Source organism: Haemorhous mexicanus, chromosome 3, assembly GCF_027477595.1.
Source record: "Haemorhous mexicanus isolate bHaeMex1 chromosome 3, bHaeMex1.pri, whole genome shotgun sequence".
Taxonomy (NCBI): Eukaryota; Metazoa; Chordata; class Aves; order Passeriformes; family Fringillidae; genus Haemorhous; species Haemorhous mexicanus.
Window position 1 is genome coordinate 35,885,840 of NC_082343.1, and position 26,916 is coordinate 35,912,755.

Genomic DNA, 26,916 nt, shown 5'->3' on the forward strand with positions numbered 1-26,916 from the left:
CCTAGAAAACAAAAATCCTGCTAATGTTAGAATAACTTTATGCAGTAATGAAAAGTTCTCAACCAGCAGACTTTACATGTTGACTTTTCCTCTTCATTTTCTACCATGCCTCAGACTCATTCATTAGGCGTAATGTATATCATGTTTTGTAAGAGATTCAGACCTATCAGTAAACCAGTCAGATCACATGTTTCTTTGTAATGGCCCTGCTACCCAGGTGCAGCCCTTGAGCCAGGATCAGAGTCCCAACCATCCTCGGTTACCTGTATGCTCTCCCAAATATTCTGGGAGAGCTGTCCTGGAATACTCAGTTTCTTGCTTAACACACCTAAAGTCACACAACAAACAGCATTAGTATGCTGATCCATTAAGCATTTTAACTCTCCAGCACTAGGAGGAGATGTCAGTGAAAAAAGGATGGGTATTTCTTTCTCTTTTCATTTTCCCCTCCTCCCCGCCTCTAAACACACACACTGCACTTTGATCTTGCTTGGCTCACTTGGAGTTTCCAGTTTCTAGTAAAGCTGGAATGAGGAGTCCTGCCTTAGTCTGTTCTTCTTACTCTTGACTTGGCAGCTGCCAGCATCTTGTTCGGGGAGAGATCCAGTTCCAGAAGACTGACAGCATTTAACTCCCAACAGCTCTTCAGCTCTAGTCTGATGATGTGGAAGTGGCACAGCGTCTGTTTTATTTAGAAAACAACACCACAACAACTTCAAGGCCTAAATTTGGAGGCAAAGTGTTAAACCAGTTTGTCCCGTACTATACAACTGTTCAGAATCACAAAATATTGGTATATCATTCATTTAAAGAGACAACTGTGAAGTTACTGGAGGTGATCCAAAGCAAAAAAAGGTTGATTTTACAATAAACTGTTTCTTATTATTTATAGAGACATAGCCACTGTACTAAAATTGTCATATTGACCAGTATGTCATTGATACCACTATCACTGCATGCATTCATTCAACACTCAGTTATCTCTGTCAGCATCGATGCCGCATATATCCAAACAAGACTTGCCCTGTCAAAACAAGACCTGTGACCCAGCCACAGGAATATAGCTTCCTGCTACTACACAACATTAACCTAATGTTTACACACCATTCAATTTGAGATCTTTGCTCAGGTCTCTTCTGTCACGTGAGGCTAACTTTTGATCCTTAAAATCAACACTGCATCTGGAAGTGTTCTGCTGAAAGTCCCCGGCTCTATTTTCACTCTCTTCCTCAACTTGAACAGAAGTAAGGTCAAGCATTCATTTAAACCTGTAGCTTGACACTACAGTTAAAGTGGACATACTTCAAGCACAGCCTAGTTGCCAACATGGAAAAGAGCTTTTGGGAGGCACCGAATTTATCCAGCACAAGATATGACCAACTGCAAGATACCTGCCCTGTTTTTTCCTACTCTCATAGAAGCCCCAGGTACGATCAGTTATCTTGCATTCAGGTTCAGGTGAATGCAGGTAAGCATTTGAAGTATAAAAAGGCAAGAAGAATGCTCCTTTGTCTCTAGGAACAAGCCTGCTTTGACCATTACATCTGACTGCTGGCTTTGTAGGAGGCATTTGTCACTCAGTCCTATCCCAGGGCCAGTACAGCACAAGGTTACACTTCTGTCCACAGCAATCTCAAAACCTGCCAAGTCTGAAGGAAACTGAAGTGTCATAAATGGAAGATCCAGTAGGCTATCCATACACACTACCTGCCTGAGGATACAGATGTAGAAAAGCAGGCATGGCATCTGTACAGCAGCTCACATGAGCAAAGTGCAGCACAGCAAGGCAATAAGCTCAGTTACTACACTGCAAAAACACCACAGTTACATAAAATGGTAAGGAAAAAGAGAAAATATTTTAACTGTAACAAAAGAATTGTAAACAATTTTTGCAATAGTAACACTTCAGGGTTTTGTAACCAGCTGCTCAGTTTTGTGCTCTATATTCAATCTTCCCTCCTAACAGTTCCTGCAATGAAGCTTTTTCCCTGTTAATACAAACTGAATTATTCATAATCTAATTAAGCCTAAAATTAGGTATCCAGCCACATCAATGCAGAAATATGAAAGTCAGTTTTCCCTTTTGATATCTTTCTGAAACTTCTACAAGATTTTCCTCTGGTTAGTTCAAAATCTCATGGCATAGATTTTGTCTGTGTGATATCTTGCCTTAAGTACAGGACATGCCAAAATAGCCAATAAATTGGCTAAAAAGATCATACTTCCTTGATTAGGGAACAGTTCTCTGAGGAACCAGTCAGGAAAAAGTGACAAGTCCTGCAAATGTGAGGCTGCACTGCCATGCTATGAAAGCAGCTGCTCTGCCAGATGTGCCACTGACACAGAACCTTCCTACTGACTTAATGATCAAGATCTCTTCCTTTTTTGTTTTGGAAAATTGCTTTGTGTATTGAAGTTTGTATTAGTACTTCTAGTCTGTATTATTTCCATATGAAATGTGGGTTTTCCCTTCTATCTCTATGCATTCAGAAAAAAAGCCCAAAAGCTACACTGCTGGTTTTCTCTGTGTTCATGTGAAATTTTGCCTTCAAGTGCACCTACTTGGCTCTCACAAGCATGTTCAAGGGTAAAACCTGGATCTCTGGAACAACTGCATTCCTTATTGCAAATACATGCCAACCTTCAAAGTTTAGTTATTTGAGCAAAAACATACGTTAATTGTGCAAGGAGAGTGGAAAATATATCAGATTAAGCACATCTGAAAGTATTTCATTCCACTCTTTGCTTGATAAATCAGCATAAAGCTGGATTTATTATCTTCTAGTTTTTCAATAAAGCCATTAAGACCACACAGGTGAAGTTTTACACAAAATCAAACTTAACAACAACCAAACAAGCATTCAGAATAAAATTACCTTCTCATATTTGTTATTCCAGGACTGGTCTAACAGGTATTGCAACATTTGTCAGCATAAAAGTTATTCAGTTACATGTAAAAAATAATGGAATGCAAGGAGTGTGTTGCAATAAGCCAGCTTAATAGATACCAGCAACTTAAAAGGCATTTTCCTTTCACCTATGAAGGACAGCAGTGAATAGCTTGGAAAGGTGCAAGCCAGGTAACCAAGAAGCAATTCTTAAAACAACAGCTTCAATAGTTTAGTATCAGCAGCTCATTTTACATGGGACAGAGATACAAGTGAAAGAAGTTCATTAACCTAAAGCATTAATCACATCTTTCCTTAAAAAAGGCACAAATTTTATCCTTCACATTTGTTCTGAATAAAGCCTGAGTTTAATGTCAACATGGAAACTGCTTATGGTTTGGATAGAGTAGAACTGATGAAGTTGACTGGTTTCTCCTCTAACAGCTCAAGTGTACACTGAAGCTACAAGGCAAAACTACTGTCATTGCTGTGACTGATAGCACTTATGCTCTCTCTGGAAAACATGTTTGTCTGTGTCATATCACAACCCGGCATTATCAAAGCAAACTCTTTGAAAGACTCTGCAGATTGAAGTTTTTATTAATCAATTGAAGAAAACCCAGCCTAATGTACAGCCCACCTAGCTGGAAAGACTGGATGCACTGACCCCCAACTTTACTTCCCAGAGGGAAGAGGAGATAGCTATTCTAGCAGGGAACTTTTATTAAGAAGTGAGCCTGATGATGCCTCTCATCAGGCACAGATGCTCTCATAAGAGCACAGATCCAGGCCCTACTCTAGTAGAGGAGGAGCAGGCTCAAGAACATCCTTGGGTTCCTGTTCTTTAAAGCTGCGTAGGGCTATTCTGAACTGGTGTCAGTCAGGCATGGAGGGAGAGAAAGCAGAAGACCCCAGAACTGGAATACAGCCATTGAACCTAGATTTCCAGCTAACTGAACAGGCACTACATTACAAGTTTTCCATGCTACTTCCTATCACTCCCCTGCAAATTTATCTTGATTTTAAAAAAATTACTTCCTCTCTTAATTCCTCATCCCAAATCTATAGCATCTCACACCAATTCTGAAGCACTGACTCCTTTATGCTGGCTGCAGCTAATTGTTTGCAAATTGTGACTGCAAGAATGCATAGATGCAGTTTATTAAGACTCCTGTCCATTAATTGTGGCTCATCAGACAGAAGGCATCTTGCCACTTTCCACCCTGGCCATATTTATCACAGTCCGCTCCAGCAGTCCAAGTTCAACCAAGCTGTCATCATTAGCAGGCTCCTGAATAGAAACAAGCTTTCCAAGCTCAAGAACACAGGATTTCCTGAACCATATCAGAACAGGCACTCATTAGGACAATAACCAAAAGCATTTTAAACAACAATAACAAAAATGAAACCAAACCCAAACACCCCAACACAGGAATCTATTATTGTTAGTATTATTATTACTAGGTATGCAATAGCTTTTCCAGACAGTTTCTTCTAGGCCCAAATGTGTGCATTTCCTCACAGTAGGATGGTTCATGACCTCTATACAAACCTTCTCTACGAAAAGTCACTGATGGTCCATGTGGAGAAACAGGCACTTCAAGCCTGGTGATGGAGTTGGGAGGCCTCTAAGCAGAAATGTGCTTTATGCTATATAATCTATGAAAGTAAAAACTCTTTAAACACTTCTAGCATTTCTACATGAAAATTAGACAGAATTTGGCTACCAAGTTCTGTGACCAAACCAATCCTTTCAAATATATCTAATCCTACTGTTTTCCAGGAAAACAAGGGCAAGGGATTGAGACGACTGCCTTGAGTACTTGCATTACTTGAGATTGCACTTTAGCCTTGCCATACTTTGAGTAGAGATTAACTTCTTCTCATTAGAGGGTAGAACAGGGTACAGCAAATCTCAGGGAGACAAAATAAAAAACACAGCTTAAGGGCCTGTCAATGACATCTAAACAATGTGACATTAGAGGCCAGGTGACCTGATTTTGGGAAGGAGGGATAGAAGTTGTTTTAAGTGAACTGGGATACAAACAGAATTAAATAGGTAGGCAAAGAAAGGGATAGAGAGTGGTAAAGCAGGAATGAAATATGAGGAGCCCAGGAAGGCAGGAAGAACCCAAGCCAATAGGAAGAGAAAGATCCTACATGATACTAACAAGAGAAAACTTTGGGTAAGAGTAAGAAAGCTAGAATTGACATCAATCCCAGAGGGGAAGACCACACACAAGCTGAAAAGCTTAAGTATAAGACAAACTAGATAAAGAAGGAAGATGACTGGAAAAGCTCTTGAAAGGGAAGGGGCTAGCAGAACAAGGCACAAGAAAATGAAGTACATGCAAAAGCCTCAATCCCTTAGCACATTCCCATATGGAAACAGTATTCCAGATTTAAGCTCACTATTTGTTACTTGTCAGGTTGTATCTATGCAACAGATTCCTTATCTGCAGGCTTTCAGCAAGCTGGGCAGTTTTCTTCAGAAACTCTTATTGTGGTGTATCCATCATTCAGGTATTCAACTTATGTCTTTTTAATCACACTGTGTATTTAATTATCCATGTAAAGTGTGGTGAGGAGATAGAAGTTAGACTACCCCCCCTTGGTCCCACTTTCCATGGCAACAGATTCTATTAGAGTATTTAAAGGTTTAAATTACTAGTTTCAAATCTTCCTGCTATTATCTTTAACAGACAAGCCAAAAGAGTGAAGTATACATCAGTACTTTGGATTTCAGGAAAACCTTAATTTGACATATTTAACAGATCTTACGAATCATCCTTTTTACATGACACTACACTTTAAGATTTAGCTTGCCTTACATAAATGAAAAGATTTCTCTATTTTAACATGCTCATGGAGCCCTCTGGTTTGTGTGCTACCTAGGCCATGTTTCAGGTGGACTTTCTGAGTGGTTGAATTCTATTTTCAGACTATTAAAATCTGAAAACCTGAAATATTCAAGCAGCAAATACTGGCTCAGACACACCAAAGTGTCTATTCCATTTTACCTAAGAGCCTTGGCTTGCTTAGCAAACAGGGACGTGGCAAGCACCAGTGGAAAAAAGTTATTCTTTTCCGTTAGCTTAGGTACAGGATGAAGCATTACTTTGGTTTTAATTACCAAAACAAGAACTAATGCACTTAAAGAAACAACCTCCATTAGCAGTTAGCATTCAATTACCAATTCTGGCCAGAGAAAGAAGGAATAAACATTTACAGGGCAAAATATAGTAGGCAAATTTCACAGACAATACCTGTAAAATGCAGAAATCAAAATTAAATTATGACTTCTGCCTGTCTATTAGGAAATAGAAAGGGATTTACCTTCCAACATCCCTCAGTGGTACAGTTTGATAGTCTGAGGATGCAAATGCAAATTCACATTCTTAGGAGTAAAAGCTGGACTGTTTTAACACTCAAGTTGTAACTGCCAGACTTCTGTTATTTAAAGGTACCGTTGTTGCTTCAACACTTGCATCAGCCATCCTTTCCAACTGTGAAAAATTAAAAAGTCAACAGGCCCTAAACACTTCTACTGGTGCCCCACAGTCTGAGGCTTTGGAAGAACACCTTCCCCACTCCACAAAGAAATAAAACCGAGGGGGGAAAAAAAAGAAAATTACACCTCTGAAAAAATAACTGCACCACAGCTCTTATACCAGTCAGTTTACATGCAGAATATTGTTACCTAATGGATAGTTATGAGATGCTATTTTTTTTTTTAATGAAAATTTAGCTGAAAAAAAGATTGCTGAAAGCAAGTGACTCAGAATCAACCTGCTTCAGCTATGCTATTCCACAAGGTAAGTCCATTTCTTCCAAGGCTGCAAAGTACAAAAAGACAACCCACAACAGATTTTCACGGCGAGTACACGATGAACTGCCATGCCAGTAGAGTATTTCCTGCTGAAATACTACAGACTTAGGTACATATTCTCAAGTGAAAAGAGAAGGGGAAGACTGAAGAAACCATTCATGCGATTGCCCACTATCACATTAACAAGACCAAAGGTTCTGCCTCTGCTCTTCCTAGAGTTACATGAGGGAAAAAACCCAGAAAAATCCTAGACTAAGCACTTGTATGCCTTTAGTGAGCAACATCTTGAGTTTCTCACAACATCTCCATATTTAAGTCTAGCACAAAACCAATTTCCTCAACACAAAAGAAGTACAACAGATGACATCGCATCACACTTCCTTAAGTATAAGATCCCCCTAACTTAAAATATTGTCAGTAGCCTTATAAATACATTAACTCTTTCCATACAACTTAAAACATTGGTTTAAAGCAGTCTAATTAAGCAGGTTCACACCACTAATCAACTTCTTCATGTTCTTGAACACTTTGGAGAACAGTAATTACAGCATCATAAAGGAGTGCTCTTGGACCATTTTTTAATTGCTGTTCAGAACAATCCAGAAATACACCATGTAACTTTAATTCCAGCTGGATATATTTGAGCCAACTCATTTTCAGTTTAGCCACAAACAACAAAAAGGAAAAAAAGCAAAACAAATATGGATGTATGCGTAAGCATAAACATACGGGGCCTAATACAAATCTAATCAAAGGAACATAGGAACTGTAAAATATGAGCAGTAAGGTAATGTAACATTATGTAAACTTAAAGAAAATAGTAATTCATGCATTCATATAATAAAAGATATAAGCATACTCAGTAACTACTCCTTTACTATGCCTTTACTCTTACAATCCATGTTTGCGTTTAATGTGTTTATTCATGACTCAGTCACATCAACACATCTAAAGAGTATTCCACACTGCTCTGCAGCTGAAGAAGTACAAACTACAAACAGAACTGTTTAGTCTTAAAATCTGCAAGCATCATAGCACACAAAGCATGTTTTTTCCCATCTTAAACTTAAGCATTTGGAAAAATAAGCTTATGAGGTACTATCTTCCTCTAAAACATACACCTGTTTTCTGACATGTAGAAGACCACAGGTATCTGAAACTACACAAGTCATCCTTAAACATACACTACACTCTAGTTGTTCATCAACTGCACAGAAAAAATTACTAACTCTGAAATACTGAAGACAAGGGCTTACCTTCAATCCTTTTTAAGGCCGACAGACAAGTATCCCGGCTTGGAAACTCAAATGGATTATTACAGGTCCGAATGGTGTCACATTCGCACTTCCCGTTGATTATGTTACAACCTGTTATAAGGTTTTCATTGCATGGTTCAAATCCAAGAAGCTGATCATCATCCCAGTTTTCATCTAAAATAAACAAACAAACTCGCTCACTATTGGATTTCAGCTGCAGTACGTAATTTTCAGCTGCTTTGGAGTTGGGTGGGATTCGCTTCAAGTTCAACACAGTGCTAAACAGAAGATAACAGATGAAAAAAATAACAGACTAATCCAAACAGTGGGATTTGCCAAATACCATATCTCACAGCTGTTCTACTGCCCATTTTGCTAAAGCAACTGGCATTGTTTACTTCCATCTGTATGAAAAACTATGTCATCTCAGGAAAATGCATAGCTCTAGTACAAATGAGTGCTATTCTAACAGAAATAACTTTTGCAGATAGTTGAAGTTATATTTATAATGGAAGTGAGAGCATTGTACAGAATCTGCAGCTGTTACAGAAGTCAAAACTGAGTCAGAAAGAGAGCATTTTAAAAGATGATTAAAAAATGCATCACATAGAATTCGCTCCATGGAGATAACTTTTTATTACAGAAGAGCTGCAAGATGCCAGATGTCTGATTCCATTATATGACTAAAAATGAGTTTTCGAGCAGTCCTCAATTATCATACATATTCTTGAAGAACTGATAAAGCACATTGCACTCTTTGCTGTTAAGCAAGGGTCTACGGATAGAGGGATCAGGATGAGTCTCTCTGCTTAAATAATTCTGTTCCTTTTGAATCAGTCCTGTCAAATGAGTGTAACTGGTGTTCCAGTTCCAGTTGTAACTGCCCATCTTCCTTTCAGGAGGCCACATGCAACAAGATTTTTTTTTTTCCCCCTCCAGAAAGAGACACAAATCCAGTCAATACAGAATTCCAAAAGATTACCAGTCCTAGAATATCTCAGTTTTCTTACGTCAAATGCACATACAGCAACAGCCCACCAAGTCAGAAGATTAATCAAGATAGAAAAATAGAACATCCCAGATTTGAAGAGACCTTCAAGACCATCTAGTTCCAACCCCCCTGCATGGCTAGGGACACCTTCCACTAGACCTTGGTGCTCAAAGCTCCATCCAGTCCGGCCTTGAACACCTCCAGGGCATCTACAACTTCTCTAGGCAATCTGTTCCAGTGCCTCACCACCCTTACAGTAAAGAATTTCTTTCTAAAATTAAATGTAAGCCTATTCTCTCTCAGTTTTAAACCCTTCCCCTTTGTCCTATCATATACTTGTTTAAGCAAGACTGAAGAAACTAAACTAGGCATTAAGTATTCTTTGCTACAGAATGCCAGATGTTTTATAGACAGACAAGCTTGTAAAATTAAGTGCTACAAAACAGTTGCACAGAGTCCACTGACTTCTTCTAATGACAGAAGGAAAAAAATAGGTATTTTTAATCTTTATATCCTTACATTCAACAGAAGCACTCACATTGTGCATTCTAAGTAGTTCACTCCAATTTTATTTACCATCAACAAGCAAGTTTCCAATATAGATCCTGCCAAAAAGCACCCCAAAAAAGTTAAAATATCTTCCAGTTCTGCATGGTGGGTTTCCTCTTGTTGTTGGGGTTATCAGAGGGTGTTCTCCAGTATGAGAGGCCACAGCCAATACAAAACTGTCATTCAGTCTGATGCTCAACAGAAGCCTAAAAACTAACAGCAAATAACAGTATATGCACACACATGGTGAGGTTGGCAAGTAAATTCTTTCCACTCACAGAAATATGCAGAATATCCGCTAACCTGAAGTTTTTCCTGTTTTAGGGGGAAAAAAAAAGCATTTAAAAGAGCAGTTTACCAATTCAGTACTGTACATGAGCTACAGGAAGTGCCACAGCAGATTCTGACCGGTGTGTTTCTCCCTGTACAACAAATTCCTCGCCTTCTATTATGAGCTGGCAAAGTACCCTGCTGACAAAAAAGCACTGATAAACAACAAAGTCCATTTTAGGTGTGAAGATGGGAATTTCCATGGAAACCTCATGGCTCTTCTCCATAAAAATCGCAAAGGAAGAGTAGCCAGTAACCCCAGGAAGTAATTTTTTTTCTTAGGTTAACCTATCATTCAATACAGCAGCTGTATCAACGAAAGTTGAAGGAAGCACAGAAGTTCCTGAAGAGAAACTATTAAAATCCTTTCAAAGGAAGATGCTTCTCCTGTAATGCTTGGGACACTCTCACTGTGATGAGGCCATGCATACAGAAGAAAAAAAAAACAAAACCAAAAACAACAACAACAACAAAAAAAAAACCCCAAACCCTGAGAATTTGGAGAACAATAATACATCCTGTTTTTGAGAAGCCGGAATACAGCCTGGACAATTTGTATTTTAGAAGTCACAGCATTAATCCATGTAAGGACAAGAACAAAAGCTACACCTACGGTCCAAGACTTGCTGTTTGAAACTGCAACAGCAAGGACCACAGCTTCATCCACACCAGCCCAACAGCCTTTAAGTGTTTGTCTTGCTCCCTGTTTGTGACAAGAGCATTCCTTCTGTACTCCTGGGCACAGAACAGGAGCCCAGAGGCGGCGTGTGGGCTCTCAGCTCTGTGCTCCCAGGCCAGTGCAGTGCAGACTGGAAGGACACAGAGATGGTGATGCTCTGCTGCTTTTCTAGCAAACCACCTTGGAGCATTTGAGCTGCTTTGCCTTGTGGTATTTCAGCACTAGATCTTCCCCAGGCAGACAGAGCAGCAGGATCCTGCCACATGAGAGCTGCCCACCCCACGTAAGGTGGGACCCAGCTGGCACAGAAAGCAGACTCGTCCCTTGCCCGTGGCAGAACGCCTCGATACACGTACACTGCATGGCGTGGCACTACACACACTCATCTCCAGGACAGCTTAGTGCTTGGTACCACATCTGCCAGCCCTCATAAACTTCCAGAAAAGGAGGTACACAGGAAGCACATGGCCCAATAGTAGGTGCACCTTCACTGCCAGACACCTCAAAAATTAGCTCAGTAGCCATTAAAGTCTTAATAAGAAGAGTAATACTTGTTCAGACTATACTTCTAACGTGTTGAATCTTCAAACAAGGTATTTTCATTACTGGGTGGTAATAGAAGAAAGTTACATTCAGACAGGAAGAATGCAAATCTAGTTTTAGCCTGCACATCTTCTACCAGCCTGCTTTTCACACAAGTTTATTTAGAAACAAGATTTACATCAATGAAGTAGCAAACATGTAGCAAGAGCTTATTTTAGTTCAGTAAATCAGTGCCAAGTCTACCATAATTTTTCATGCAGACTAAAGACTGACTCCTTTTCCTAGCTGATTTACTCCTTTTATGAACAGAATTTCAAAGTCCTGTTAGATGAATAATTGTTTACCACTTATAATAAACTCTCAGAAGTCACATCAATATAGGCAGAACAAAATTCTTTGGAATGGAAGGTACAACCACATGAAAGTATTCACTTGAGCTAAAGGGATGAACCCAGCACATCACTTCAATTCCAAGACTTGATGCAAAGACATCTAGTGCTCTCCTTGATGCAGATAAACAGTGGCCCAGTACAGCATGCTCACACCTTTAGAGGTCAGCAATATTTTAACTGATAAAGGAATGATATCTTGTACAAAACATATGACCTAGCTGCTATTATTCAAAAAGATCATCATGTCCCGGGGACTGTTCTAAAAATACAACTTGTGCAAACCAGTGATTTGGGACCTGGGACAGTTCACAAATTATTCCAGGCTGCATACCTTTTCCTGCATGTTTTTCTTGACTTCTATGGCCTCCTTTTCAGAAGACTGGTTTTTTTTATGCCTACATCTCTGTATGATGTGAACAAAAACTGAAATGTACTAATTTGTGAAACCTTTATTTCTCTGCAAGCAGGACCAAAAAACCCCAAATATAAGAATCTATGCCTCAAACCTTGGAATGCACATCCTACCCCGTAGCTACTTCTAGGACACCTAAAAACACAAAAATCAAGCATGTACTTAACACTCCAGAGTTTTTAGAAGGAATGCAGCTGAAAAAAAAGCCCAAGTAAACTACTAGTTTTCATCCAAACTGATTTTTTTTAGCTGTGATTTTCACCACCTGATTGTGCTGGCATGATCAGGTAAGGGCAAAAAATCAAAGGGCTGAACTTTTTAGCCATCCTGAGTTGTCACTGGAGTCTTGTTATACAGTCACTCAAGTACCTTTTGCACACAAGCCTCAAAGAGTTCAAATGCTCCCAGCAGGCTCATAACTACAGCTTCAAAGTCATTTCTCTTTCAAATAATTTCTATCTACATGCAATTCCCCACTCCTTCCAACTCATTCAGGCAAGTTCCAGATAATAAAGTTTCAGATAATAAAGTAGCTCTGCATTTACTCAGATCAAAGCTAAGTCTTGGACATAGTACCTTTTTAATTCTTCCAACAGTGCTTTCATACCAAAAGGAAGCCACAGGAAGGGAGACTTCACATTAATCCCAAACTTTTTTCCTTTTCTCTTCTATCATTCATAGAATCATTTGCTTTCTGCAAAGCAAATATTTCAGCTCACTAAAAATTCACATACTGCTCTGGATTGCTGAATTCCCAAGTCCTGTCATAGCACGCACCTAAAGTAGGGAAGAGGATTAAGGCATTAACAAGTTGAACAAGAGAACCTTAAACAGGTCTAGTCTGGGAAACAGTCTGAGAAATATGTCTCTGGTAAGCAGCATTCCATCACTTCTTCCATACTATATCCTACATACCAGCACTCACAACACAGCACCATGCAAGGCATGGTGGTCACGACTGAAGCATTCATTTTTTTTGCCTGAAGAGCTGCCTCTGTTTTTAGAAAAGCATGCTGCTGAGAAACTAACTTTAAGCCTTACTTTCAAGGCACACACTACCTCACTATGGTTACATTTGTTATTTATTGCTACCCATTGGCAAAGGATCATCTCAAAACAGGTACAAACTAAAAGTACAAGGAAAGACCTTTTCAGAGACTGCTTCTCCATTGGTTAAAGTTTTGCTTTCCCTTCCTTCAAATTCTCAATTCCTTCTGCCTGCCACAAAAACTTCTGTTTTGTGCCCCAAACCCTTTCTTTCTTTCTTTCTGGACATTTAATGAATATTGTCTATTGTTTGGAGAATGCTATACTGGTCACCTTCACAGTTTAGATAATGCATCACCTCGAAACAGCAAGAAACACACTGAAATTATCACTGAAGTACCACTGTTGAAAACAAATGCACAAGCTTTTGGCCCATAATAATCTTATGTTTACTACCCTACCCTTTGAACTGTTATTGAACTGGAGTGGATTGAGTCAACTCCCACAATTTACATTTAACTGCAGCATGCTACTCTGCTACTCCCGCCTTTTTTTGGAGCATCTCAGGTAGCTCTTAGGATGCTGAACAGACACCATAAAATACATTGATGACCTAGAAGTGAAACTGTCCCAGTCACATCTTACAGACTCTTGCATCCTTTTAAATCTGCATTTGAAGACAAGAGAGAAGCAATCCTTATTAAGACTGGTACTGCCTTCTGGGAACTGTGAGGCAGAGGGGGGAACCTTGCAGAAATTCCTCCATGAAACTAGCCCCACCACTGGGTCTGAGCTCCACCACTCCAGCACACTGGTACACACAACAGCATTTTCAAATCAGTGGTATTCATTAAGACAGTATGAGTCTCTGAAAGGATTCTAACTTGCTAAAATAAAAAAAGGAAATGTTTCTTGCCAGTAGACTCTCGCTTCTCTTTGAACAGGAAAAAAGAATGATGGAAAGGAAATTCATGTTTTGGAGGAGCTGAACAATAGAAATGACTAATTACCACTAAAGAATGCTTGAAACCCAGCCCCAGACCTTGAAAAGCAGCAGAAGGAAAGACTAGCCTGTAAAAGAGTTTGAGCTCATACACTGGCTTCAATCCTTTCCCCTCTTGCAACTCATTCCTCCACTGAAGTCATGAATCAAGGACTAGTGCCGGCAGAAACTTTTATGGGAAGACACACAGCTGAGAGTTTTGTGAGAGAGCATTTTTCCCCACATCTTGGAATGGTTCATTTTCCAAGATCAAATCTTCATGTGGAATGTACAGCAATACAAAAGGGCTTTGCAGCTTCCTGAGAAAATTTCTAGTCAAAGCTAGAAAGCAGAACTGTACCATAACATTTAGATACCTCAGGAACACATGCATGTAATGCTTGTCTCCAACCTGAGTCCTTTATCTTAGCAGCTACCTCAGGTGATCAAATCCCAAATGTAGTGAGAAATATTTTCATTGCAGCAGCTCTTCTTGTGTCTGAAATAGTTATTTCATTCTAAGGAATGCAGAAAATATTTAAACAGACTCACTTTCCAGTGAATTATCAGAAACTCTATGGAAGTCTTGAGGAAGGCAAGGAGATAAATGGCAATGTTAAGTGAAGCATGTGGCAGGGACAACTACTGCAACTTTTGAAGTTTTCCCCACACTGTCTGGAATATTTTACTTCTCCAGGTACCCCCCCACCCCCACCTTTTTTTGCAGGGGGTAGGGAAGGTGGAATGGAAGGAAGGAGGGATGGGGAGGAATGTGTTTTGCCTTTTGGTTTTTTATGACTTTCACCCTTAGGGTCCCCCATAGCAAAAGTAAATGGTACTTCCAAAAGCCTTCTTCCCAAAAGATGGTCTGAAATAATAAATCATGAGTTTTACATTTACACACCTGAAAAAAAAGACTTACAAGCAAATTATCTTAAACTGATGGCCAGAAACACATCTTGTTCATAAATAGCTAACTGAAAATACTGCACTGTGTCCCAGGATTTAATTGGTCAGGAAAAGCCTCTGCCAGTACTCCCCTGATTAGAACAAGCATGGACAGCGGTGTTTCAGCTGTCATAGCAGATTTTTCCTCTAGCTCTAGAAAACTCATTGCAAAAATAATTGCTAAAGCCTCAGAAAAGGGCCAAAGCTTCATAACTATTTTCCGAAGCAGTCTAAAATTCCAATTTTTTTTTCCAAGCTGCACTCTGCACCCACATGCTTCAGAGGCCTGCATGTATGGCAGCACGCATCACCTTCACTGCAAACAAGTAGTTGGCTGGCAGCTTGCTAAGCTGCTAGGCAGAGGCAAAGCTGGCAGGAGTAGGAAAAGTTTTGTCAAAGACAAATTCTGGAACAAGGCCACGAGTAAAGCAACCTATACCAAGAACAGTCCACACTATTGTAAGAAATCTGATATCCTAAATATTTTGCCACTTTCTCCCCCAGTCATTAACACAGCACCAATGAACACCATCATTACAACATATTTCAGAGGAATTGCACCCCATTTCTTGGTCAGATGACTACAGGAAAAACTCAAGCCTGGATTTAGAATTACCCTCAGGGCTTCTTTTCATTTCCTAAAACCTAACTTAGAGATAGGCATCAAGTTCAGCATTTCTATTGTGAAAGCAGCACAGGTTACATCAGAGCATGTAACACCATTATCAGTGTGACCCCAGCTTTTTATCAACAACCCATCAGTGAGGGGAAGAAATACCTCCACACACACATCCAGCCTTTCTGAAAAAATCTTGAGGAGAATACAACACAGCCTGTAGCAAACCACTGAAATTTAATTCATTTCAAGGATAAATGACCCAACAGAATGGGCTCTCTTGGATTCAGAAACATTACACTTGCTAGATTTTTCAATTAAAAAAAAAAAAAAAGAAACCCAAGCCCATCCAAACAAACAACCCCCAACCAACAACTGAAGCCTAACAATGGCTATATAAGGCCTAAAGTTTAGGAAATGAGTAAGAACATGGGAATTGGTGCATGCCTATGAGCCAGTCTGTGCTTTTCCTCCTACCCACAACCCTTTGATCCCCAGTCTGTTTTCTTATTCAGTCTTAATAAAGACTTGCACAGTCATGACCCACGAGGTGGTCTTAGCATGATTTGAAGATTCTCAAGCTAAGCACCCAGTCTACCCAGTGAAAGCTGCTGGGGACTGAATATTGTCTCTGGTAAAGGTGTGAACTGCTTCCATTCTTCTCAAAACATTAGGAAGGGCTTACTTCCCCAAAACAAGGCCAAACTAGTCTCTTTAGACAAGAGCTCCCCCAGGGACTATTTTTAAACCGTACACTTATGTGGAATTTAATCTATGCAAAGTTATTTTCCCATCTTAGTTTATGTTGGTAAGTTTCTCCATATACACAAGCTTTCTGTGTCAATATCAGTCATTTTCCAAATTCCAGTATAGTCAGACACAACCAGTGTCACTCAAAGTCTCAGGCAAAACCCTGAGTTCATGATTTCCAAGTTTACATTCCCTGTGGATTAAATGCATTCTCAAATGAAAAGCAGTTTATAAGTCACAAGAGATACTTAATAGGTCACCTCTACAAAGTATTTAATCCATTAAAACAGAGAAACATTTGGTTGTGTCTGCAAGATCCTATAAACTTATTGAGATGAAGAATCCTTAAGGGGGGCACAAAGTAAGGAGGGGAAGAGGACAGCATTTTTGAACCATATTAATGGGTTAATTGTTGCATAATATGCCTGTCAGTGAAATGACATTTTGGTTGACTAAGTACCAGGCAAGAAGTTAAATTATGCAAGAATCCTTGAATTAGCTAGAGGGTGCTTAAACAGCAAAGATGCCTATGGGCAAGTTTAAAGGTAGTTTAAAAAATAAAAAAAGGAAAAAATATCTTTATAAACACCACGATTTTGGGGAACCTGGTAAAATAATCACTTTCTAGGAAGAAAAATTTACATAGCAAAGGATGCTTATACAAAGTTTTAAAAACTAAAAATAAATAAAAAGAGAATAGTCCCCTTACTAAAGTTAAAAAACTTAGTAATCCAGCCTACCCACAGTGAGACTTACAGTTTTAAACTTACTGTGCTGATCCACAACAGCAAAATCCTACTAATTCCTGCATCATATCTGTTAGACGTTTCCACTTAATTTTTGCTGAAATACTGGAATCAAGTCATTTCCAAAATTGAAACACGATGCCCAGAAACAGAGAGGAAAGCATTTCCAAGTCAAATAAGCACCTGATCCAATTCAAATTCCATGCCACACTCAGAGTTACATGTTCTTACTGATGTTGAGATTTCAGTATTTATGGAATACAGAGCAGAAATAGCTTATAAATTATCCAGTCTGTGTGTAAGAATTCAGCATCCTCCTAGTAAGTGTTTTTGGGGGCGGCAGGGAGGAGGACTAGGGGAAGGGGACTGTTAAATTTGATCAAGACTAGCATATGAGAAGCTGAATATTCATCAAAGAACTACTTCTCATTCCAGTTTCACAACTTAAGTAATTTTTCTGATCGTTTTCTTTTTGACAACATAAATATTTTTCTGTTTGTCTCCCTGACAGTCTGGATTGCTGATAGCCTTTGAACAAAGTACTTTGACTGTCTTCACACCAACAGCCATTGGCACACCACTTAATATTGATGAAGTCCCCAACTAGATCATCACTTCTAACACCTGATGTTACTGAGAGAAGTTCTCTGCAAACACATGGACATCAGAACCACTTGGACATTTCCCCAGCCATTCACTACAGAACAAAGAAAAAAACCCAACCACACAAAAAGTTAAGATATCTGGGCAGCACTGTTCCAGTGCAAACAGATGTAAACAACTGGGTTACACACATGCAACTTCCAGATTACTTGAACTTCAGGAACTTGTACAGAAAGCAAAATATTGCCTGATCTTTAGGGGTCTGGGCTGCATCACAAGCAAGAAGCCAAGCATGTAGCATAGCAGTCTGTCTGGAGACAGAGCACCAAGGGGAGGGCTTTGTGTCCACTGATCCATTATAGAGCACAGGACTGAAAAATGACTGAAAACAAGGCTCTCCAAAGGGTACTAGCTACCAGAGTTACTAATGATAACAAATACTATCAAGTCTGCAAGCAAGTTGTTCTTATTTCAGTAAAGCAGGGAAGAAATGCACTAGCACACATGCAAACCAATGCCTGAACAAAACAAAAAAAAAAAAACAAGCTCAGCTTTCCTCTTCCAGATTTTGAAAATAAAAAAGCTAGGCTTTCAAGTTTTAAACTCTTCTCATCAGCTCCAGTTTCACTAAGCTTCAGTTGCATACCATACACTGTGCCCTTCCATATTTCTCAGGGAGGAAAACTAGGCAGACTTATGGGTGAGAAGACAATGGACACATCCAAGGTCTCCCAACTTGCCCCAGCAAGGAGTCAGACAGACTGTAATGCTCCAAACTCCCTAAAAGATGAAGTTCAGTAAATGAGACTAGGACTAGCCACAGTAAGGAAAGCTTCAGCCATGATCCTAGGAGATGAACACTCCTACTTCCCAATACTTGCCTAAAATGTGCTACAGCAACCTTCTCCTGGTCCCAAGGGAACTTTAGTTCAGAAGTTATACATTATGCAGTAAGAAAAAAGAATACAGCAATAACTGTACCCCCCCAATAAAAAAGGACCCAATCAACAATTAAAACAACACACACAAACCCCACTAAAACCAAACCAACAAACCAAAACCAAACAATGTAACAGACATTATTGGTAAGCTAGTGACACAGTGATACCTTCTTTCAATGTCTACCTAGAGGCTAATTCATATGAAAGTATATTCAAAAGAGAGACTAAGATCACCATCAGACTAGCAGTTTTGTTAAGTATGCATTTCAAATGTATCACAAAAACTTATGTTTCTGTTACACAGTTAAAAATAATTGCCAGATATTTTCAGTGTTATCTTATTTGCTACTATCATGACTTCGATGAGTTTAGCAAAGCAATCTAGGCCTCTTCATCTAATAGCACCAGAAACTGGGGAAGCAGGGAAATAGACAAGAGAAATGCCTTCCCAGAGTAACCGAACTTCTCTGGCAGGGCTTTTTTAAGGCTTTCTGATCCCCTGGAAAGCCAGAGCCCTGCCAAGCTGTAGAAGCCAAAGCTCAGGTGTTTTGGGAGAACTTCAGTCTAATTCAGTTGTGGCCGCAGGACTACCTTTAAAGGTAGAGAGTAAGGACAGTTCCTGCTTTGCATTTAAAATTTCTCAACCCTAAGTCTTTGGAAGGGGGTGTAGGCTCTCAACACCACATAGAACCAATCCAGCAAATCCCTGTAAAGGATGTTGTAAAGTCAATAGAGGCTGGAGGTGTGCAAAGTCTCTCAAGAATGCCATTTAGGGGGTGTAGCTACCAGCACTAGGACCTCAGAATTATTACTTACTAAGAATACAACTGTATTCAGGAAAGGCATTTATCCACTTCAGGATAACAACACAAATGGAGCATTAGAACTGCTTAGAGATGTGAATTGTTAAGGTGGTGAGATGATCGAGAACATCCATCAGCTTTTGGAATGATAAAGGGAAAAAACCGTCAGGATCAGCAACACATTTCACTTATAAACAGTGCTTTAACAAAGAATAGTCTGTTTGTAATTCCAGAAAGAGAAGCTACGAGCAACAGATGCCACAGAGGTGTGTTACAGGATGATGCCACTCTGTCAGGTGTTACAGGACTCATTTATGTCAAGTATGTTAAATGGTAGAAATAAGTTAGCAGACAAGTATTTCTACCCCTGTTGCTATTCCAGCTCTCAATGTCTTCTGCAGCCTAGCATATGCTGATAGTCTGAAACAAGACAGGGTTGAAGCTTCAAAAATGATACAAAAAAACATGTTTATAACTGCAGCCAGTAGGGGTCATTTCAGTGTAAAAAATTGCAATGAAAGAAAAGACTAGAGACAGGAAGGAGAGTAAAAACATGAATTTCTCTTCACACAGCTCTCTAAGACACTTCCATTTCCTCCTCCCTGTACTGGGGAAGGAAAGGGTTTGTCGTGCACACTCCCAGCGTGCACAACAGCAAAAAAAGCACAGCCTTTATTCTGTCAATGGATAAAAGCATGGCTTAATACTACTCACATCAGGCATCACCAGCCAAGCCTGTTGCATGCGTGCGTGTAAACTGAACAACTGTTTAGGTCATCACAATCAAAAAACGAGAGCTTTTCAATCTCATATTAGCGATCACAGGCAGTACAATCAGTACCCTTTCATCCTTGCTGCCACCTCATGTGCAAAACATGCACCATGAAGAACAACAACATATTACCTCTGTTCCTCAGAATGAGGTAGTTTCCTGACAATTCACTAACAGGCATTCCAGGATTATTTATTAGGCTGACAGTTCAGCTTGGCTCGTTTTCATTTATGAGAATGAAAATTAAATAGATAAGTCAGAATAAGAAAATTAAATAGGGAAGTTATCTCCCTTAGTTATAGTTAATAGATCGTTATCTCCCTCCCCTAGGACTATTCCTATAGGGACAGCTGGAACCAGTTTCTAACCACAACACTAATTGAAATACAATCTTGCCAACAAATGCTTCATACTATTTTCAACAGTAGATGGGACGTGTTATGAGTTGAACTACAGTAACGTACAGATTGCATCACTTCAAAGGAATGAAATACTCCTAAACTGCCAGAGATGTCCATACTGTGATACAGTAAGGAAATTGGAGCATTAAAGTTTTTAATGTCTGTAGGCTCTTAGTTCCTTTAACCATCGAGAAGGGGGGGAAGCTATTTTAGCCCAGCTTTTACTCAAAATCACATGACAAGAGAAACTCCTGCAAAACCAGGTAAGTTTTCCAAGTACCTTTGCTTGTACTTTTCTATTTACAAAAACTTTTCCAATACATATTAAAAATAAGACACTACAGCAATGTACATATTCAGCAACATAGTCTCAACCAAGGTCTTCAAAATAGTTCAGGGCCATTTAAAAATGTTTTAACAATCGAGCTTTTAATCTAGAGCTCATCCTACCCAAGCACCAGCTCCCGAGGCTGACAGCACTGGTTGTAGCACAAGTGAGACACACTGCTCGGCTCTGCTGTGGTTTGCAGTTTATTTGTTATAGAGGCAAATGGAATTTTAAACTAATAATGAGCGCCATGACAAAGGTCAGCTGCCCACTAAAAATGACCGAGTTTAGCTTTCTTAAAATAGTGCATCATTTTAAATACAAGTTTTTTGGACAGATGCTGCCTCACCAGCTCTCTGGACTTTCTACTGCCCTCTACCCGCCGAGAGGAGACCGCCTCCGTCTCCTTTTCCAGAATTGTCGAAGCTCCCGCTCCGAATCACATATACATTTATACATATCCCAAACTACAGCTTATTTGTAATCTCTTTGCAGCGCCATGTCTTCCCTCAACTTGGGGGAAAAGGCAATTGGAGGTACAAAAGAAAGAGAGACTAAAAATTTGTCTCTGGCCTTTCATTAATTTATAACACATAAAAAAATAAATCTTAGGAATTCTGATAGATAAAAAACTGAACGGGGGTGAAGTCCTTTTGCATTTCATACCAATTCATCAGCTCACAAGACGGTAGGAAGCTGAAGAGACTCTGAATACCCACGGGGGTAGAACTCCTGTGGGTATTTATCCCCCTTGATGCTCCAGCAGGGAAAAAGACACCCCTTATCATTATATGCCGAGCAGGACAGGCAGAGAGATATTAAGTGACAGGAACAGGAAACAAAACTTTATAACAGATGATCAGTCTTCCTTGTTTCTTTACACAGGAGGGAATCCGGAATAGGAATCATGTGTGCACGACTGACCTCCACCGATCTCCATCTGCCAAACTCTTCCCGAGTCCTTTATCATGGAATTTTAGCTGGGCATCAGCAGCTGATACAAGCAATCAGCAACCCAGTGACACGCTATGGAGAATCAGTAGAACCCTAAAGTTTAGGGTAAGAAAATTAAGGGCAAAACTTCTAAGTAGGAGTCTGTGGGGTTTTTTAAGCAGGGAAGGTTAGAAGACACGCTCGCAGATGGGACAGGCGGGCGGGCTGGAAGGGAAGGAAGGCGCACCGGCGCCCAAAACGTCTAAGGTGCGCCCTCCTTCCTTTCCCGCCGCCCATCGGGTGCCCCCACCCCGGGGAACGGATGGAGGGATGGAGGGTGTCCCGCCACCTCTCACCTTCGCAGACGCCCACTTCGTACTCGGTGATGGAGTCTCCGTTGAGCGGCGGTCGGATGACACAGCGCAAGCCCCGGTCGCAAGCTCCGTGCAGCCCATAGACACCCCCGCAGCTCTCGTTCCGCTGCCGAGCGCACATGAAACAGCAACCGCAGATCCCCAGCACGATGCTACCGGGGCAGCTCTTCGGTTCTTCGCATTTGGATTCGTCGCAGGGTAAGCAGACGAGAGCACGCGTCCCCGACTCGCCCTGCAGCAGGGCCAGCAGGAACAGCCACCCCGCGGCCGCCAGGTGCCAGCCGCCGTCTCCGCCCGGGCGTCTCCTCCCCGCCGAGACCGCTGCCAGGTACATCCCAGCCGCCGCAGCCCGGCCTGGGCCGGGGGGAGCCTCTCGGAAGCCCCCTCGCCGGGCGGCGGATCCGAGCGCGCCGCGGCTCCTTCCCGCCGCCCCCGCCTCCGGCCCCCCGAGGAAAGTTTCCTCTCTTGGCGGCGGCGGCGTCAGCCAAACTTCTCCTTCGGGTGGCGGTTCCGCCCGCTGCCCCCTCCGGGAAGCGGCGTCCCTCAGCCCGGTCGTCCCTCGCCCGCCGGCTCCCGGTTCCGCGGCGCCGTGCGTGCGAGCGGCTGCGCGCGCGGCGGCGGTGGCTGGCTCTGTCCCCCTCGCGTCCCGAGCCCCGACTCGCCTCCTGCCTCACTCTCGCCCCGCTCCAAGTGCGCCCTCTGCCCTGCCCCCATTGGGCGATGATCGCCGCCGCACCGCCCCAAGTGCCCGTCCGCGCCTCTCTCATTGGGCACCGCCGGGGATGGCCCGCCCCCTTTCCTCCCGCGCCCCCCCAGCCCCAGATCCTGGGGCTGGAAGAGGCGCAGCGGAGGCGAGGAGCAGCCTGGGCCCCACAGCGGCCGCCGCCTCCGCCTCCCCCTGCACCTCCCCTCCCCCTCCCGGGGCTCTGGGCGCGGAGCGGAGCGGGGCGGCGGCGCCAGACCGCGGGGACGGGCTGGCGGCGGCCCGGGGGACACCGGGGGCGGGGAGGGAGAGGGCCCCGCAAAGGGCGCAGCCCCAGCAGGGCGATGCTGCGGGGAGCCGTAAATGGGGCCTCGCCGTCCCGGGCCTCTCGGAGGCGAGAGCCTCCTCCTCTTCCTGCTTCCTCGAGGGGCGCGGGGATCCGGGACGGGGAGCAGCTCCGCGCCCTCTCAGCCCCAGCGCCACGGGAGAGGAGAGCCTGTCGCTCCCAGCCCCGCCCCGTTCCGTTCCCGCAGCCGGGCTCCGGGCGCGCCCAGGTGCCCCGCGGGTGCGGAGGAGCCGTGGCGGACCCGCTCCGCCGGGGCGGGAGGGGCTGTCCCGCTCCAGCGGCGGCGCAACGCTATCCCGGGCCGCCCCTCTGCCCGCTCATAAACAAGCGGCGGTGCCGCCGCTCGCCCACCGACTTCGACACCAGAAGCCGACCCCGGGCCGCCTGGTGCTCTTCGCCGGCACACGGGCAAAAGGCGCCCGCTGCTACCGGCCGGTCTTCCCTACCGAACGGCTGCCGTCACCGCCCAGAGCCGGCGGGGCAGCCGCGGCCCTGCCGCCGCCCGGTCCGCTGGGGCTGCGCGGGCCAAGGACGGCCCGGAGCGGCGGCGCTGTGGCGGTGGCGCTGGCCCTGCGAGGCCGGCAGGCGGCAGCGCTCGGCGCGGCGCTCGCTCCGACGGAGGGTGCCTGCCCCGAGCCGGGACGAGGGGGCGGCGTGGGGGAAAACAAGAGGAACGGTGTTGCCGGAGGTCAAAATGCTGCCTTGTCTGCGGGCGGCAGAGACCGGGCAGAAGACATGGCAGGAAAGAGGAGGTAGTTGGCCGCCCGGGGCAGCTCCTCGGTACAATTTGAGAGCAGGTCTTGCCGCTGCCGTGTCCTGCCCAGCCCAAGGTGCGATGGCAGCTGTGGGAACGATGGAGCCCGCGGTCAGGAATGCCCGGAACTGGGGTCATTTAGAGTAGGAAACCATTGGCTCCGCAAGTGGATTTTGTCCGTTGCAAGGTGCTGAGCCTGGGAAGGCTTAGAGTGCGTGTAGCGGTGCCAGCAGTTTGGGAAGGAGGGTCTGGAACCTTAATAGAGATTATTACAGAGAGGCCAAGACATGTCTCCTATAGTTTCTCTAGTCCCACACCCATGTTCACTTTGGCACAACCAGTTCTTGTGTCAGCCGAGGAGCTGCTGTGGAAGAGCAAAGCTCCAACTGGCAATGCAGAATTGCCACCTGGAAGAGACGGCACTGTAGTGTAAAGCTTTGTCAGCACTAGCATACCTTATAGGTGAATTTTAAAAGCACTGTAATTCACTGTTGTTGACTCCAGCCTATATATCTACTATAGCAAAGATTCCCTACTGCTAGAACAGGCCCATTGGTAATAGAAACAGTGCAACCATGTAACATGATGTCGAAAAATAAAGCATTTCCAAATTTGTCAAAAAGAAAGCATTTTCCAGACTTGTCTAGTTTTAAAAATAATAATGGTTGTTTTATTGTAGCAGAATATCAGGTTGTGTTGTGATTCATTCAGAACTTAAACTAAATTGTAGGAGATATTTTTCAAGAGCTACAATGTTTTTATTAGTCTCAATAGTTTGCAAGACATTGGTCTATTTCTCAGTGAAACCCCAAACAAACAAAACACTTGATACAGCATACATTAAATGGATTAGGGCCATTCAGCTGACATATCTCAACTACGAATGGACAAACGGTGATTTACTGGACAGGAACATCTGAAGAAATACTGTGATATATTTTTGAAGAGATTTGGAAAGCAAATTACAAGCTGGTCTTGCTAAATGCAGTGTGTTTTGGTATAAGCAAAGCCAGTGTGTACATTTGAGGACAACCAAAAACATTGTATGTTTCTGCATTCTGCAAAGCAGTAGGTCAGGAAAGCACCCAGAAGGTCATATTAGACAAGGCCTCAAACTGTGTTTGCAAATGAACGATGCACCCTGGTGAAGCGACACACCGAGTAAGAAGTTTTGTGCCGTTTCCTCAAAATTGCAAATTCTTTCTCCCCTCGTCCTCAGCCCTCTCGTGTCAGTTTGCCGAAGCACCTGCAGGGGTCAGAGTACTTTTGATTCACCAGAAAATTCCACCAAAAAGCCGCTGTGATTTGGATGACAGTAGTTTGTAAAACCTACTGTTTCCTACAGCCTGGAAACACTGCCTTTTGGTCATGTATTTTACTGATGAGGCACATGAAGGGGTTTTGCCTTCCATTTGCATTGCTGAGATTGCTTTTTGAATGAGGCATACAGTTCCTGCGACTGTATTTTTAAAACACTGTTCACAAACCTGAGATTGTGCAGAAAGGAATCATAACAGTGATTTTAGTGCTAGGGAGGATGCTGCACCATACAATACATGGTCAGAGGCTTGAATTTAATAGGCTTAGTTTATCAAAAGATGAAAAGTGAACTGATTACAATGTATTAATCCCCTTATGTGAAAAAATGAACTGGTCTATGAAAAATACGTAGGTATTTTTCCAGGACTTATGTTCATAGCCAGCTTCGAAATCCCAGATATGTTGGATTGCATGCTCAGGCAGTTCAATATTTCCCAGACATGCCAGACCTACCCATCATGTACTGCACTGATGTACAGTATATTCAACACACAAAGAATTCACTGGACCTACTGTGCCTGTTTGCTTGTGTGAGAATGAACAAAGAAGCTCTAGAAGCAGTACAAAAACAGATGAAGAGGAAAGCTATGGACAGCTTAGATAAGAATGTTGTAGGGCCCTGAGAAAAAGAGAGCAAACTTTTGAGCTGACTGCTGAGTGAGAGAGGCTTCAGCTGTGAACAGGATTAATACCCTGATTCATGCACTGTTTATCCTGTGATAGCTGCGTGTTAGAGAGGAAAATACAGAGATATGTATGGAACAAGGACCAAAATTCAGGATTCTTGTCTCCTTAGGTCTTGCCCTTTAGATCCAAGTCAAAAATTGTTCATGCTTATGCTTATGTTTCCCTCTTTTGGCCCCAGGAACCAAAATACTTCATGGCACAGATTCAACAGGAAAGGTAGAGAATTTTCTTGCCCCAGACCTGAGGAGAGTCCACAGGGACAATAAGGTACTCCTTGGAAATCAGCAAATCTCATATCTGATGACTTTACAGGGAAAGTGAATATCCCTGCTTTCTCCAGCAAGAAGCAGTGGATCCATCTGGAAGATGGGAAATTCACTTATCCCTGCTCCTACCTGCTTCTTGATTTATTAAGGGTTCTACTGATCCAAATAGCTTAGGAATAAGTGGATTCAACTACTGAAGTGAAACCCAGCTCCTTCTTTCCCCTAGAAATAGGTTAGAAAATACTGCTGAATACAACTGTGGGAGGAAGAAAAGCATTCTGATTTACAGGCTGTAGCAGCTGAAATTTCCTGGACTTGTTCTCCTGTAATGTTAGTGTTGTATTGAAGCCACATCTAGGCTGGATGAAGTTGCAACAGTTATTGAGTGGAGCTGCATAGCTTTCTTGAACATCATGGAATATGGAGCTTTTGTGAATCCACACAGTGATATGAGAAAACTACCATCCCCTTCACTGATTCCTCAGTTCTGTACTCACTACTCTTCCTTCTGGTAAATCCCCCCATGTAAAAAATACATGTTTAGTGTAAATTTCCTGTAAGTCTGAAATTTGCAATAGTGATAACTGAAATTATTTCATTTTATTACATGGTTGAAGAGGTTTATACTACCAAAAATAAAAAATCTCCCCCCCCCCCCCCCCAACACTAAATAAAATATCAAGATGTCCTCATTTCAATTCAAAAGGCTGTTTCCATCATGCTGATACATGCTGGTAACTCCCTATATATTTCTGAATTTTGGAACATGAGTGTTTTTAATACCAAA

The 26,916-nt window shown here is 42.4% G+C and overlaps 1 protein-coding gene across 3 annotated transcripts in view; it reads right to left on the reverse strand.

Moving 5' to 3' along the window:
* Positions 1–22,719, reverse strand: part of CRIM1 (cysteine rich transmembrane BMP regulator 1) — a 172,783-nt gene extending 150,064 nt beyond the window's left edge. For 2 of the 3 annotated variants that reach the window (XM_059841365.1, XM_059841363.1), the window contains exons 1-2: positions 22,036–22,719; positions 7,974–8,147 (exon numbers count right to left, since the gene is read on the reverse strand). In XM_059841365.1, coding sequence (XP_059697348.1) covers positions 7,974–8,147; positions 22,036–22,387 — 526 coding nt within the window. In that variant the 5' untranslated portion in view covers positions 22,388–22,719. The remainder of the gene's footprint in view (positions 1–7,973; positions 8,148–22,035) is intronic. The other variant, XM_059841364.1, reaches the window with a different exon arrangement.
* Positions 22,720–26,916: the final 4,197 nt, after the last annotated feature.